The sequence below is a fragment of the Saccopteryx bilineata genome, chromosome 3, assembly GCF_036850765.1.
Source record: "Saccopteryx bilineata isolate mSacBil1 chromosome 3, mSacBil1_pri_phased_curated, whole genome shotgun sequence".
NCBI classification, from domain to species: domain Eukaryota; kingdom Metazoa; phylum Chordata; class Mammalia; order Chiroptera; family Emballonuridae; genus Saccopteryx; species Saccopteryx bilineata.
In genome coordinates, this window is record NC_089492.1 from 163,847,834 (window position 1) to 163,863,672 (window position 15,839).

General features: G+C 51.2%; 1 protein-coding gene across 1 annotated transcript in view; it reads left to right on the plus strand.

The window, feature by feature from the left end:
* Nucleotides 1–15,839, plus strand: part of PHGDH (phosphoglycerate dehydrogenase) — a 37,418-nt gene that overhangs the window by 17,406 nt on the left and 4,173 nt on the right. Inside the window, exons 4-8 of the mRNA XM_066268130.1 lie at nt 1,408–1,462; nt 1,553–1,651; nt 10,603–10,735; nt 11,201–11,349; nt 12,492–12,644. Of these exons, the coding sequence (XP_066124227.1) occupies nt 1,408–1,462; nt 1,553–1,651; nt 10,603–10,735; nt 11,201–11,349; nt 12,492–12,644 (589 nt within the window). The remainder of the gene's footprint in view (nt 1–1,407; nt 1,463–1,552; nt 1,652–10,602; nt 10,736–11,200; nt 11,350–12,491; nt 12,645–15,839) is intronic.

Here is a 15,839-nt window from a genome sequence, read left to right on the forward strand (position 1 = left end):
TCCCGGGTTCGATTCCTGGCCAGGGCACACAGGAGAGGCGCCCATCTGCTTCTCCACCCCTCCCCCTCTCCTTCCTCTTTGTCTCTCTCTTCCCCTCCCGCAGCCGAAGCTCCATTGGAGCAAAGTTGGCCCGGGCGCTGGGGATGGCTCCTTGGCCTCTGCCCCAGGCACTAGAGTGGCTCTGGTCGCAACAGAGCAATGCCCCGGATGGGCAGAGCATTGCCCCCTGGTGGGTGTGCCGGGTGGATCCCGGTCGAGTACATGCGGGAGTCTGCCTGACTGCCTCCCCATTTCCAGCTTCAGAAAAATACAAAAAAAAATAATAATAATAAATTAAAGAAGTCAGTGAAGTACAAACCATAGGAACGATGTTTTGGTAGCTCTTTTTTTGCGTGCATGCACTCGTGTGCACGCACAAACACACATACACACAAACACCACTGAATTTGGGGGCTGGCGGGAAAGTCTGCATTTAAATACTTAGGAGGCCTCCTGGTGGGAGGTCTGCCTTGGCTTTGAATCAGTTCAGCTGGGTGAAGGGAGGAGGTGTTTACCCCCCCCACTGTGCAGTTGTTAAGCATTACTTGAGCTAATACAATGTGTGTCTGAACATTTCCTTTAAGAGTGTCTAAAATACAGAAGATACTCCTTAAAAATTCTAAGTATTATTTTGTCTCTTCCTTTTTTGCTTCCAGAGAAGCCTGGATGACCTTGTTCCACATGACATATCTTACCCTGGAACCTCTTTGTCCTAACTTCCTTTGTGTCCTCCAGAAAACACAGGGAGATGCAGACTTCCATGTTAGCTAATAGGAGGAGAGAGCCGTGGAGGGTGTGGTGTGCACGTGTGCACGTGCGTGAGTGGTGAGACAGGAGGTTACAAATGTCGACTGTGGCACCCACCCACCAAAAGCTGACCTGAGGCTGCTAGGGCTTAAGAAACCCCTGAGGAAGAATAAATAACCAGCTGTCCCTGACACAGTGGATGCTGTAGGTTGTGGCCCGGAGTGGAAGGAGAATGAAAACCCTTGAATTTCTGGAGCACTTGATGCCACCGAGTCCGTCAGCACCACACTTCCTCATTCCTACAAACCCCGGAGGATTGGCTGTTGTATTTTGCAATAGCGAGGAGCCACTCTCTCCCCACAGTGGCTGATGTGGAATCAGAACCTCTTCCCAGACGCCTAGCTGGACAAAAGTCCCAGGACTTCAAGTCTTGCCAAGGGTCTTCTTGCTGCGCCACCTGAGCCTTCCTCTGGTGTTCCTGACCTGAGCCCCCAGACCCAGGCTGAGCTTGGTGCATGACCAGCAGAGATGGTGGCTGTGCAGGTGGCATGTCACGCCTCCTCCTTGAGCTGGTGGGGGTCTGCGTGGGCCAACTAATCCTGTGTCTGTCTGTCCTTGCAGGCAGATTCCCCAGGCAACGGCTTCGATGAAGAATGGTAAATGGGAACGGAAGAAGGTGAGCAGCAGCTTTGCCTCTCCCATCTAGCTCTGTGCCTGAGGTTCACACTTGATGCTGACTTTGACTTCTTTGCCTCTTTGGTTATAGTTCATGGGAACCGAGTTGAATGGAAAGACCCTGGGAATTCTTGGCCTGGGCAGAATTGGAAGAGAAGTGGCCACCCGGATGCAGTCCTTTGGGATGAAGGTAAGGGGTCGGTCGGCTTCCTGTAGAAAGTTTGGAAGAAGCAGCTTTGTTTGAGTTTGTTTGAGAGAAACTGAAGGCTTTGTCTTCGGAGGGCCAGACCCTCAGCCTCCTTTTAGAGTCCCTGACTTAAACAGGCAGTTCAGCCAGGGAGGAGAGAGCATTTCCTGCTGGTATGGACACTTGAACTCAAAATCTGGAATTCTTGGTGGAGGTCCTCCAGCTCGGGGTGAGTAGTGTCCCTGAGTCCCAGTGGAGCAGACAGAGGTCCTGCATCCTGCCGACCTTTGCTCCCCTGCTCTGAGGGCCTCTTTGTTTGCTGCGTCTGTCATCTGTAATAATTCAGAAAACACGAGCACATTCATAGCCTTACAACAGAGCAGTTGTCCACCCATCTTCCAGCCCTGCCCACAGTTCAGAAGAGATTGAAAGGTGCTTGTCTGTACACTGAGATGGCCACAGAGCCAGTGGTGGCTGAAGACCCCACTCACTTCTCAGAATTCATCCCTGGCCCCTGCCTCATCTTATTGTGGGAGGCGTGCAGTTGAGGGAGAGTGCCAGACACTGCAGAGGGCCGGACTCTCAGCCGAGAGAGAGGGTATGCAGACAGGCCGGAGTGACGGGCACTGGGGAGGGCTGCTAGACCAATGGCCCTCCCTTTCTACAGTGGTTGTGAGGGGATTGTGGGTTCACATCACAGCCAGGGAGGCTTTAGTTCAACATTAAAGAAAGTAGCTTTGAAAATCAGATCGTTTAAGGTCTAAAAAAATTTACATAGTACTGTCACAGGATTTCCTTCTTTGCCCGTGCTCCCTCTCTTTCTGTTTGCCCTTCCACCTGTATAGAGTTACAGGGACCTTAATAGATGAACACTTAATTTTTTATATGGAGTTTGTAAATTTTTGCTAAGAGCTCACGGTGAATGGATGACAGACAAGAGCTCACGTGGGTGCCATTAGACCGTGTTGAGCAGTTTCCTCTGCCTTCTGCCTGCACTCCCCACCACGTTGAAGTCAGCCAAACAGCTTCCCTAGGATCTCTGAGAGCAGTGGGTGTGGCCTGGCAGGATCCATCAATTGTGAAAACAAACGAACCCTGAGAAGCTGCAAAGAGCACTTTTCCTCCTGCCTCTTGTGAGGGATCAAGGTGAAGGTTTAGCTCACAGGGAATTCTGATCATCTAGAAGCAGAGGTCAAGGGTTCGGCAAACTCCCAAGTACACATTGCCAAACTGGCGGGCACTTGTTTCATTGGTATTACAGTAACTTCAGAGCAGGTTCCATGCCTGAAGGTTATTCTGTTCCTTTCACTCCATAACTCAGGGACATCTGTTGTCCAGTGCTTGAGACTTTAGCAGTGACTTAACCCAGACAGAAAGCCTCTCCTCGTTTCTTGAACAATTGATGTGATCAGTAAGCCTATCTGTTCACCCGGCAACACTTGGCTGTTCAACTCCTGCGGAGCTGCTCTGGGAGGCCGAGGGGGGAGGTGGGACCCTGAGCATCAACAGTGGAAGTGACTTGACCCCTCAGACGTGTGTTGGATTCAAAGAGATGTCTAGAACTTGCTCCATGTTAATCTGTGTTTCTGGGCACAGCCTGAACCATGTGCCCACATGTTTTATTCCCAGCATGGCAGTGAAGGTGTGGGTGCTTCACTTTCAGAGGTGCTGCTGAGATGTCTTGCTTCTGAGACATGCTGTTTGTAAATCCCCGTGAGACATGCTGTTTGTAAACCCCTGAAGCACGCCCTGGATTGTGTCCCTAACTTCAACCCCTCAAGAGCTGCTTGGCCTTGGTCATTGTGGAGTGACTCAGATGGCCTCTCTTCCCTTTCTGCTGCTCACTTTGCCTGAGGCCCCTAACACATTGGGGGTCTGGATGGCTTTTGTCTCAGGGCAGAGAGATTACTCCCATAACATCAGCGTGGCCAGGGTTGTCTCAGACCTTTTTCTGTGCATTTGCATAAAATGCATACATTTTCTAGAGAGAAGAGAATATTGTGCATAGATTTACCATAGTTTTAAACATCCTTTAAGCCTCACTGGTGTGCTGAGGGAGATTTCTTTCAGGGCAGGGAAGGAAGATTCTTAGATGTCATCATCTTCCAGTAAGAAACAATGGTCAGTGTTTGCTAAACACATTATTTTATTTACTTATTTAATGGGCTATAAAATTATGTGGTGGCCACAGCTGGAGCCTGGGTCCTCTGCACAGAAACTCTGGTATGAGTCTTTATAAGATAGTCAGACTTGGTGACCACAGTCACCTTCCAGAGGCCCCAGGGTGAGAGAGCTATAGGTTCTTGAAGGTGACATCAGATGTGGCTGCAGTGAAGATGCCCAGAGTGGCAGTGCAGCCCCTGGACGAGGGGCAGCAGTCACCAACACCGGCCATCAACAGCAGCGTTTTGGGCACAGGGGCTGAGGCGATGCCAGTGCCCTTGGGGGCGGGGACGAGGCTCAGCAGCACAGAGCCACAGCGGCCAGTCACCTTGCAAGGAACAGTGGGGCTTGTGATCTTGTTCCCCCAGCAGCTTTGCTACTGAGACAGGAGAGAGCTTGGCCTCATAGATGCCAGAGCAGCATGTTCATTGTGGTCCCCAGTGGTGACAGATGCCTTAAACCTGGTCTTCTGGCCAGCGTGGGTCTGCTTTTGCTCTGGCATAATCTTCAAAACCTCGTCCTGAGAGACTCCCCCAGGAAAAAGTGATCTCAGACTCATTGGTGGGCAGTGCAGAAGGGATAGATCCCCTCCAGGGACTTGATCTTCTTGTCCTTGACCAAGCTGCCTAGCTTGATAACGGGGATCCACTCTTTTGTCCCTGCCAAATCCCCCACAGATGCTGCAGCAGCCTCCATTCTGGGCCCTCCTAACTCTCCCACAGCACCTGCATTATTGGCTGTTTGGTGTTTTCTCAAAGAAACAACACAAATTATTTTAAATTGGCCTTGTTCTGTCTTTGCACTGACACGAAAGTGGTAGGTCTTGGAAGTCCCTAGATATCACTTACCAGGGCTATTTAAAATTATGTTTTAATCATGCAGTAAGTGAAGGCTTTCTCATAAAAACTGAAATGTAGGTAAGGATCTCCTTGATTACCATTCCAATTCCAGTCTCCTCCCATAACATCAGCGTGGCCAGGGTCCTCTCAGACCTTTTTCTGTGCATTTGCATAAAATGCATACATTTTCTAGAGAGAAGAGAATATTGTGCATAGATTTACCATAGTTTTAAACTGCTGTGTGGAATTCTGTTGTATGGATAAATTGCTTTTGTATTCAGTCTTCCCTTAAAGATGGACATTTAGAGTGTTTGAAAATGTGGATTTTAACAAGACATTGGTCAGGTCTTTCAAGATTCCCTTGGGGTTAAGTTGGAAGCTGAGCTTGTTGCTAAAGGGTTACTGACTGGTAAAAGGATGGAGGGCGATTGTGCAGGATGGTGCAGGGTTCTGCTTTGTCTGCCTTTCTCATCAGCAGCCTGTATGATGTCATTTGTGGATGACAGGAAGCTGAGAGAAGAAGTAGTTAATACTTAAGAGTGTAGACTCAGGTCCATAAAGACATAGGAAAGCTAGAATGGCACCCTAGCAGAAAACTTAGCTAAAATACATATCAGTGCCCTACATATGGGCCCCATGTATACAAGTGTTGGATGTGGAGATGTTTATAGAAATCTTTTCTAGAGAAGGAAGCTTTTGATTGACAGAAATGCAGTGTGGTTAACAATAGCTTGGCTGATAAAGAATGTAATGTGACTTCTGGCAACATTATAAGAAGTATGGCTTTCAGAGCAAGGGAGGTGACATTCCTCATGTTCTGTACTTGTTAGATCTGTGAGTATTATGAGCAACCAGGGCCCCATGCTTGAAAGATTGAAAGCTCTGGAGATGGAGGAGATGGTGAGGGGCTCATGTCTGTATTTCCTGAGGAAAGGCTGAAGGCACTGGGGTCATTGAGCCTAGACAAGACTTGGGAGTCATAATGGAGGCTCTTCAAATAGCTAAAGGGCACCCCGTGGGAGAGTCTTGCTCTTTAAAGAGTGACTCCTGACAGGAATGATAGGTGTAAGGCAGAGAGAACAGAGCTAGTCAGAGCTGGCCCCAAGTGGCATGGGTGGTCTTGAGAGTCTCCCACCACGGCAGATGCACACACAAACACAAGGCTGGGTAACTGCTGGGCCAGCGTGTGAGAAGGGGATGTGAGCATTGGTAGGGAGGTAGAAGCAGATACCCTTTAAAGCCCTGACATCTATGAGCATCTTGCACCCTGTGAAATGGTCCTTTAGCGGTGAGTTCATTGTGTGGTCCTAAAAAGTGATAAAAAATTATTAAGGACTGTGATTTGCTACAGTAACTTCGAAGAACACTGTGACTTGAAGACAAAGACGGGACCAGGAGGCATCAGGGACACTTTGAATCATTCTAGTTGAGCTGGCTCAGGCAGAACTGCAAAGTATGGTTATTTTATCATCATTTCTCTCCCTGACACATGGGGTCGTGTCCTGTGCCCTGATCTGTCACCCAGTCTGTTAAATCACTACTAATCTCTGACTCCTTTCAGGGTATCATGATTTAAACGTTGGCCCCTTCATATCACAGGAGTTAGGGAGGGACCGTCTTGTGCTCACAGGTTGGGGAGGGACTGTCTCCTTTCCCCTTCTTTCTTTGTGACTATCTGGTCACTCAGAGATGGGGGACCCTAGACTTTAGCTCTGGGGGGAGCTTCGCCAGGTATCTTCCCAATACCACCAGGTGTGTGTGTTGTGGTTGGGAGGGAGAGCCCACCTACACTGCTGCCCCCACCAGACACACGCCTAAGAGCCTTGACCGGCCATGGCCACCGTATAGCAGCTGCTGACTCGCTCTGAGCCTCATGGCACAAAGGTGGGTTTCAGGATGATTCTGGCAGCGCAGCCTGCTGATGGTCTGAACCATCTGGCCTCACTCTGTAACATTTTCTGCTTGAAACTTTTTCTCAGTAGTGTTGCTAAATCACAGGTAATAACTTTGGAGACTTAACTCACCCATGCTGTCCTCTAGAATGTGTTAAAAGACCCATGTCAGGCAGGCGCTGAGCCTTGCACTTTCTTATCAAGGTTTTCTGTGAGGCGCAGACCAGCGTCTCTCATGTCGCTTATGTTTCTTTGTGGCCAGTGTTGTGATGGGTTTGACTCAGCCCGGAGGGATGGACGTTGAACTTGACGTACCAGTCACTGATTCTCTCGAGTGCAGCTAATGCGTACTGAGGTCTGCTGTGTCAGATAGTGTGCTGCAGTGACCTTGTGGAGTCAATATTGTCCCAATTGCAGATAAGGAAAATGAGGCCCAGGGTGGTTCTGTGATATGCTCAAGAAAAGAAGACTAGAAAGTGGTGGAATCCCGTTCGGACTGTGGGTCTCCTGACCTCTAACCTGGTGCTCTTAGCCCTGTACCACCTCTGCTGTCTTCACTCCTGACCCCTTTTAGACAGTCCCTTCCCGGAGTTCTTCTAGGACAGAAGCTCTGCTATCTCACCCTGGCAGCTGGAATTCCTCCTACCCTAAAGCAGTGATACTCATATTCTTCCCAGAGCCTCGGGTTCTAGGAAGGTGCCTCAGAGACATGGGGAGGGGTCTGGTGGGGCTCTGGACCTTCCCCTCTGCACTTTGAATTGATCTGGTTTTATGTTAGGCTTTTGTTTAAGATTTCATTGTGGGTGGAAGAGTTCCAAGGTTAACCGAAAACTGGCTCCAGGGTAGAAAGTGGGTGTGGCTGTTGGCTCCTTCATTGGAGCCCCTTTCTCTGGAGGGCAACCTTGCTCCCCTCCACCCCCTGCTGAGCCAGGCAGCACAGAGCAGGCATCCTGCGGCTGGGATTGAGTTGGGGCGTTCCCTCTGCATCTCCCCAAGGCTCCTCTCTAGGAAGTCTCCGATGGTATGTACCCAAAATTGCCCCAGCATCAGCGCATGCGGACATCTGACCATTTCCAAGACATGTCAGGACCCCACTGAGGGTCTTGGTCCTTGGGCCCGATATCACCCTTTTGACTCCCCCCAGCATGGTCTTCTGGTGTAAGGACCCCAGGTCTTAGCTGAGCTCAGCTCCCGTCTGCCCTGGGTGTTTCTAGTGAAAAACAGACAGGGGTCTTCTTTCAAATTCTTTGCCTACAGCTGATGAACCAGATAGTGTCTCCCTGTGAAGGAATGCTGAGTCAGCCTGGGAGGGTGTGGGAGATGGTTATCTCTTCCTGTCCCCAGCCCTTTCCTTTAGCCCTGGTGCCTTGGGCAGGGGCACTGGCCCAATCTCAGCCTGCAGACCCTTCCTCCAGACAGCTCCCCACCCCTGCCCCATTCTTGATTTCTTAGAGCCCAGGGTCCATAGAGTCGTGCGAACCACTCCTTCAGGGCTTGGCTCTGTGGCCTCTGTTGGTGCCCAGTCCTCTACCCACCTGCAAAAGTACATCTGGGTTAGAGATGAAGGGACCATTGTTCCAGCCAGCCTCAGAGCCATCGCACAAAGACGACTTGTGAGATAAGGGCGGGATCCTCCCTCCCTTGCACACTTCACTCTCACCAAGAGAGACAGTAGGCTCGCGCTGAAGGGATGACCATGTGGACCTATCGAGGTCACCTGCTGGTGATCCTACAGGGCATGGGAGGCATCCTCCTTCCCCAACACATCCACCGGGGTTGGGGTGGAGCCCACCTGGCTTTCCTCCTTCCACAGGGTGATGGAAAATGTGATCCAAAAGCTACACTTCACCCACAGCCATTCTTGCTTTCTTCTCCAGAAGCACCGGGTTAGATTACAGCCATGGTCTTTGCTATTATTTCCTAAAATCTCTGTATTTCTATAATTCCAAAAGAATTTCATAATTAGTAGGGAAGAGTTAAACAGGAAAGCACAGAGGAGAAGAAAATTAATTCCACTGCCCAAAGATAACCAGGGTTGAAGTGTTACCCTGCTTTCTGTTCTTTCTGGTTGTTTTTGCTTAATCCTGTGCCAGCTTTGAATGTTCTCGCAGGGTTCAGGGAACGCTTTTCAAGGACTCTGGAACTATCAATATTAAAAGTTAGAGCAGGGAGTAACATTGAAACCATCCACCCAGCTTCTTTTTTTTCTTTTTTTTAAAGACTTATTGATTTTTTTTTTTTTTTTTTAGAGAGAGCGAGAAAAACATCAGTTTGTTGTTCCACTTATTTATGTATTTATTGGTTGCTCCTTATATGTGCATTGACTGGGGATTGAACCTACAACCCTGGCATGTTGGCCTGGCGCTCTAACAACTGAGCTATCTGGCCAGGGACCCAGCTTCTTTACTTAAGATTGAGGACCCAGGTCCAGAGAGCACTGACGTGAGCCTGGGCATACTTGACAGTGACTGTGAGGCAACCCAGGTCCAGCTGTTCTGGTTCACAGTCCATGTCTTGCTCAGGTCGGTAGCTGCCCTGCCCTCTGAAGGACATGGATGCCTTTGAGATTCTTAGGGCTCCAACACCTTTTCCCGGCGAGTCAGTATTGCTGACCTGGGCCAAGTTCATGGAGAGAGCTCTGGGAGGCTGCCTGGGTAGTTCTTGCTATTGCAAAAGGTAGATGCTTCTCACCTGGTTGAAGGAGCTTCCCAGCCGCTGTGCTGGCTTGGTGACCTTTAAAGCATTGCCCTTGCTGGAGGATGCATGTCTGGCATCTCCCTCTCCTTTGTTTTCCTGGGTGGGGCTGTGGGCCTCCCACTCCACTCTGGATTAGCTGGTGGGCACTAGGAATCCAGGCTCTGAATCAATGTTAGTTTGTGTCCCAGCTCTACCTCTTGCTGTTTGTGTGACTTGGCTGAATCATTAACCTCTCTGTCTTGGCTTCTTCATCTGTCAGCAGGGGAATTGTTAGTACCTGATCCATCAAGTATGAGTTAGATGGAGGCACCTGACGCAGAGTAGATGCCACATCCATGTTTGCCTCATTAGCTGTGATTGCATGTCCTGTCTTCCTTTCTCTGAGCTTTGCCTTCTCCATCTTGGCTTCTTCCCATCACTAATATGCAGTGACCTTTGGCCAACTGCATGAGTTTGAAGCGTATACCCCAAGTTTCCTGCCTGCCCTCACCTCCCCAGAGTCAACCTTTCTTCCTTCTCAGTAACCTCAGGGAGGCCCCTCTTCTTTGGGGGCTTGCCTGCTTCCCAGACCAAGGTTCATTCTGGGCCCTTCCCCACTCATGGTGCCTTGATGTCTCACTTTCCTCATCTTATGTCCTCATTCCCCACCCCCATCAGCCTGCCTTGTGGAAAGCATCTGTCCTTTGTCATTTATACCTTCCTGTGATTAGTCACCACATTTTGCCTTCCAAGACTAGTTGCACTAGATGAATGCATATTAAGCCTTACTAAAAGTAACTTCAGGAGAGGGGCCCATCCCTCCCTGTTGGTACTTCACCCCTTCCCTGGTGACAGGTCCTTGCCTCTAACCCTGTTCTGCGCCAGCACCGCCCTCCCACCCTCTTCCACACTCTGTTCAAGTAGCCAGCGCCCCTGCCTGTTTCCTGGCCCTGTGGGTCCTCCGGCAGCGACAGCCAGTCTCTCTCCTCCCTTTCTGGTTGTACTCCACACTGCTCCCCATGTGACCGTCCTCCCTCATGTGGGCCCCCTGATTTCTAAGGGCTTCCAAGCTCCACCTTGTCCACATACAAGCTGCTCTTGCCTTTGTGGTTAGGAGCATCCAGGCAAACACACCTCCCTTTCGCCTCTGGCCCTGCCCCCTCCTAGTGTATAAGCCCCAGTCCTCCAGCTCTGAAGTGGGAATAGGAATAGTGCCAACCCTGTTGTGCTGTTGTGAGAAGTAAACGGGTGTCTGCAAAAGGCTTATTAGCACGTGCTTGGTATGTGGTAAATGCTCAATGGTCGCCATCATTAATACAAATCCTAAGAATTAATGATGACACTCCCCCCTTTCTCTTTCTCTCTCTGTCTCTTTTATAACCAGACTGTAGGGTATGACCCCATTATTTCACCAGAAGTCTCGGCCTCCTTCGGGGTTCAGCAGCTGCCCCTGGAGGAGATCTGGCCTCTCTGTGATTTCATCACTGTGCACACCCCTCTGCTCCCCTCCACCACAGGTAAGTGGGTCCCTACCTTGTGGTTTAGCCACAGAGGCCACAGACCAGATAAGGGTGGGTCCCCAACCAGGGGCTTCCACAGACATTAGTGACTAGCTCTGGGGAGGGACCCCTAGGTCTGCCAGCATCAGCATGGGGGTGTTTTGGAAAATGCCCCGTACCAGAGGGGAGGGGTGAACCAGTAAGAGATACTTAGTGTCTGGTGAGCTGGTGGACCAGTGCGCCACAGATACTCTGCAGGCCGTTCTGGTTCCAGACCCACTTGAAGCAGTGGTATCTCAGGGACTCTAGAATGTTTCTCCACTGAGTGGCCCAGATCATCTGAGAAGGGAGAGGTGAGGCCAGAGAGGCCATGGTCCCAAAGGCAGGCCTGTGAGGAAGAGCTGGGCGCTGAGGGGGCAGCCGGAGTCAAGCGCACGGGATCCAGGCAGCATCGCTGCTAGAGAGCTGTTCCCTCCCTTCCAGGCCTGCTGAACGACAGCACCTTTGCCCAGTGCAAGAGGGGCGTGCGCGTGGTGAACTGCGCCCGCGGGGGTATTGTGGACGAGGGCGCCCTGCTGCGGGCGCTGCAGGCCGGTCAGTGCGCTGGCGCAGCGCTGGACGTGTTCACGGAGGTCAGTGCGGGGCGGGGCAAGGGAGAGACAAAAAGAGCACCCTTGCAGAGCCCTGCACAGTGTGGTGGGAGGCAGCTGAGTTGTCTTCTGCGGAACTTGAGTTTTAAATAAGACCCAGTTCCAGATCTGCTGTGGCGGTAACTTCAGAGAGGACAGCGGCCCGTCAGTTCCAGGGGCGAGGACTGGGCAGGGAGATACGGCTTCATGAATCAATACAGACAGATCCCTGATGAAGTGAATCCGTGCCACGTCCATCCGAGTCCACTGGCTCTCCTTCCCCACCTTCTCCCACAAGGGAAGGAAGCCCAAGGATGGTGGTTAGGTACCCCCAGGTCCTGGGGGGCTGCTCTCCGTAGGTCTCCATCACGCATTCCCCCACCCTGCCCTCACACCAGTCCCAGTGGTGAAGGTTGTATTTCCACTTGAGTGCCATCACCTCTCTTAAAATGTCAGAGATCCAGGGAAGAGGTACGGACTTCGGATGGGGCAGCGGGCGTTTGCTGGCTGGACGAGAGCTGTGTGGCCTTGGCAAGCCCCCCGCCCTCTCCGAACCCCCATACACTCCCTGTCTGCTCCTTGCCCAGGGTGCACCATGCATCAGTTTTGTGTTCCTGATAACATTTCTTAGCTAGATCGTAAGGCCTCTGACAGATGTGCCTGGCCCCTCCCTGTTTGTCCCCCAGCACAGCACCTTCCCCTGCTGTCCCGTCCCCCTTAGAGCACTTACTGCCACAGCGCTGGGACTCATGGGTGATCTGGGGGCTCTCCGAGCCCTGCGGAGAAAGACCTGAAGAGTAGAGGCCTATGTAACATTGCCAAGGGCAGTGCTCTGTGCCCTTGAGTGGAAGAGGTAGACACTGGAGGGAGGGTAGAGGTGCTCAGGTGGGCCGTCTGTCCTGGTGAGAACCATTGTAGAGCATGGCCATGAGCGTCCTAAGGGTGCAGGGGAGCAGGGCTTTATAGAGAGGGAGACGCCACAGCTGTGCTGTGGTGAGACGTCCAGGAGAAAGCCGCTGAGTCCAGTGAGCACCCTGACAAAATAAAAGGAGAAGGCGACATCCCTTTTGCCTTCTTCCTCTCCAATGTCCTGCACGCCCCTGGCAGTCCATGGCAACCAAGCAGAGGTGTCTCTTTCTGGGCAGGAGCCACCGCGGGACCGAGCCTTGGTGGATCATGAGAATGTCATCAGTTGCCCCCACCTGGGAGCCAGCACTAAGGAGGCCCAGAGCCGCTGCGGCGAGGAAATCGCTGTCCAGTTTGTGGACATGGTGAAGGGGAAGTCCCTAGCAGGGGTTGTAAGTATCTCCATGTAGGGTGGAGCCTGGAAGTCACAGGGAGGAGCAGGAGTCTTGGTGAGGGGAGTGGTGACAGTAAGCTGAGCCCGGGTGTGGCCAAATTCAGCTCTGGGAGCTGAAGATACAGGGTTCCACCTCAGTCAGCCTCTGGGTGGGGGCTGGAGCTGGCCTGTCTTTCCCCTTAATGGCCCAGTCCTAGTATCAGGGGGCCCAGCTCTGCCCTGATACATTATAGCAGGGGTCCCCAAATTTTTACATAGGGGGCCAGTTCACTGTCCCTCAGACTGTTGGAGGGCTGGACTATAAAAAAAAACTGAATAAATCCCTATGCATACTGCACATACCTTATTTTAAAGTAAAAAAACAAAATGGGAACAAATTTTTGGCTAATGAGATGGTCAATGTCCAGTTCCATATTTGTCACTGCTAGCTGGAACAAGTGGTGTGATGCGTGCATGCCGTGTCACCGGAAGTAGTACTGTACGTGAGCGACGCTGCACTTTATGGCGCCACCACATACAGGACTCCAGGAGCACAGGATGCATCCGGGGCTTTATAAAGAGGGAGACGCCACAGCTGTGCTGCGGTGAGACGTCCAGGAGAAAGCCGCTATGAGTCCAGTGAGCACCCTGACAAAATAAAAGGAGAAGGCGACATCCCTTTTGCCTTCCTCCTCTCCAACGTCCTGTGCTCCTCTCACTGACCACCAATGACAGAGGTGCCCCTTCCGGAAGTGTGGCGGGGGCCGGATAAATGGCCTCAGGGGGCTGCAGTTTGGGGACCCCTGCATTATAGCCTTGGGCAGAGATCGGAGTTATTCCCAGAGCCCAGCGCCTGAAGAAAGGCTTTTTGTTCTCAGCATGCCTTGTGAGTGAGGGGAGTGTGGCTGTGGTGAGGGCTGGATGCCGAGGGTGTGGGGCGAGGAATGATTTGGGAGAAAGCCCGTGAGAGTACTCCCACCTTGCAGCCCTGAGCACTGCTTTCATTGTGTCTATCTTAGGATGCCGGGCCAGGACTCACCTGCCCCAGCAACCTGCCCGCTTTGTCCCATGAGGAACCGTCCACACCAGCTGGTCCCAAAATCATGTCTTAATATCCCCACATGTCTTTGTTCCCACTGGGCCCTTCCTAGCTTATGTTTTTCCTCCAAGCCTAACCTGGCTTATTCCACTAGTCCCATCTCATCCAGTCTTCACATGTCCCTAAAGTTCAAGTGGGTCTCAGATACTGTCATAACCCTTTGGGACACAGAGATGCATAAGGAAGATGCAGCTGTCCTTCAGGGGCTCACTGCCCCTTCACAAAGACTTGCTTGGCCTTTCTTGCTCTCCAGCTCAGTCCTTTAGCAATGAACCACATCCTCTTGTTTTTAAAGTTTCATGAGTTTATATTTTTCTCTTTAACTGAATTCTTTTTTTTTATTTTTTACTTTTTTATTTTTCTTTTTATTCAGTTAGAGGAGAGGAGGCAGAGACAGCCTCCCACATGTGCCAGAACTGGATCCACCTAGCAAGCCCTTTGGGGTGATACTCTGCCCATCTGGGATGTTGCTCTGTTGCTCAGCAACTGAGCTCTTATTAGCACCTGAGGCAGAGGCCATGAAGCCATCCTCAGCACCCAGGGCCAACTTGCTTTAATTGAGCCATGGCTATGAGAGGGAAAGAGAAAGAGAGAGAAGTAAAGCAAAAGGGAAAGGGGTGGAGAAGCAGATGGGCGCTTCTCCTGTGTGCCCTGTTCAGGAATTAAACCTGGAACATCCACATACTGGGCCAATGCTCTACCACTGAGCCAACTGGCCAGGGTCATTTTAACTAAATCCTAAGTTCTATGAAGACCAAAAAAGGAACTAAGCTTCTCTTCAGCTGACATGGCTCTGCCCAGAGCATTCAATCAATACACTTAAGATGTGAATGGGAGTGGGGGGCTAGAGTGGCCCCTGACCTTCCCGGCTGACCCTCCGTGCAGGGATTTTCACTGCTTCAACAGAACTGTGTCAGGAGAGATACAGGCTGCTCGGCTCACTCCTCCAGCTCTCAGGGCCACGCTGCCTTTCGCGTCCTGAGAGAGGAAGGGACCCAGCTGCTGCCCTACAGGAGGACCCTTCAGCACAGCTCTGCAGCATGGGGTACACTTCCTCACTTCTGCATAGCCAAGGCTTCTGAGCAGCTTCACTCCTCCCACAGGGTGTGGATCAGAACCCAGGCTGAGGTTTGGGTCATGGCCATTGCGAGCCAGTCTGACATTGGCTTGTCTCCTTTGCTCTTGAACAGGCAGGCCTCTGCCCTCGCTGTGGCAGCCCTTGAGAGTCAGTCACGTTGTCATTGGGTAGCAGTGGCATTCTAGGCTTTTTGTGAAGGGGACTCCTTAATACCAGCTCCATCAAATGGAACCACTAAATGTCTCCATTTTACTTAAGAAGTAAAATCCATTGGACAAAATAGTTAAAATTGGGCAAATTCAACTAAGTAAACCAAAGCAGCTGGTGGTCTTAGAGTAGGCATTTAAGAATAAGGATATTTTTGTCATGCAGGAACTGTGTGTCTCCCAAATTTTTCATTGCATCTTCTTCAGTTCAGTTCTGTCCCAGCTTAGACAGTGAGCCACTGACTAACGGTAGGGGCTCTTGCTTGCCTTAAGACTGAGAGCTGTTTTTAGTGGGCAGACCTGTGATGGGACTGGGCTGTGCGAGTGCTGCACAGAGGACAGGCCATGTGGGGGCCTGCTTCTGGAAGCTTGTGTGCTTTTTCTCCACCTGCCAAAAGCTCCCTGCCCACCCACCTGTTTCGTGACACTTAGGCTCTGCTCCCAGCAGCTGGCCTTCTCTTATCTCCCCCACACACACCCCACCCCCGGCTCCCTGCTGCTCTTTGCTGTGTCCCCTTGGAGAGGAGCAAGGGGAGCCCTGTGCAAGGAGTCTCGAGGCTGGCTCACATAGACGAGTCTGCTGGGAAGACCGCCTCCTTGGTCATCTCTGACATCATGATGCTCTTTTGATTCTCTGCCAGTTATGTCTCTATGACAACGGGAATACAACAATCCAGCTTTTTTGTTCCATACATCTTGTAGCAGCCTGTTTGATTTCTGTCAAACCCAGGTTTCTAATTAAATCCTTCTTAGATGGTTCTTTCCACAGGTTGCCTCAAAAGTGGCCAGTGATTAACTTAGAGCCAGAGTTTCTCAAAACATAAAATGAAA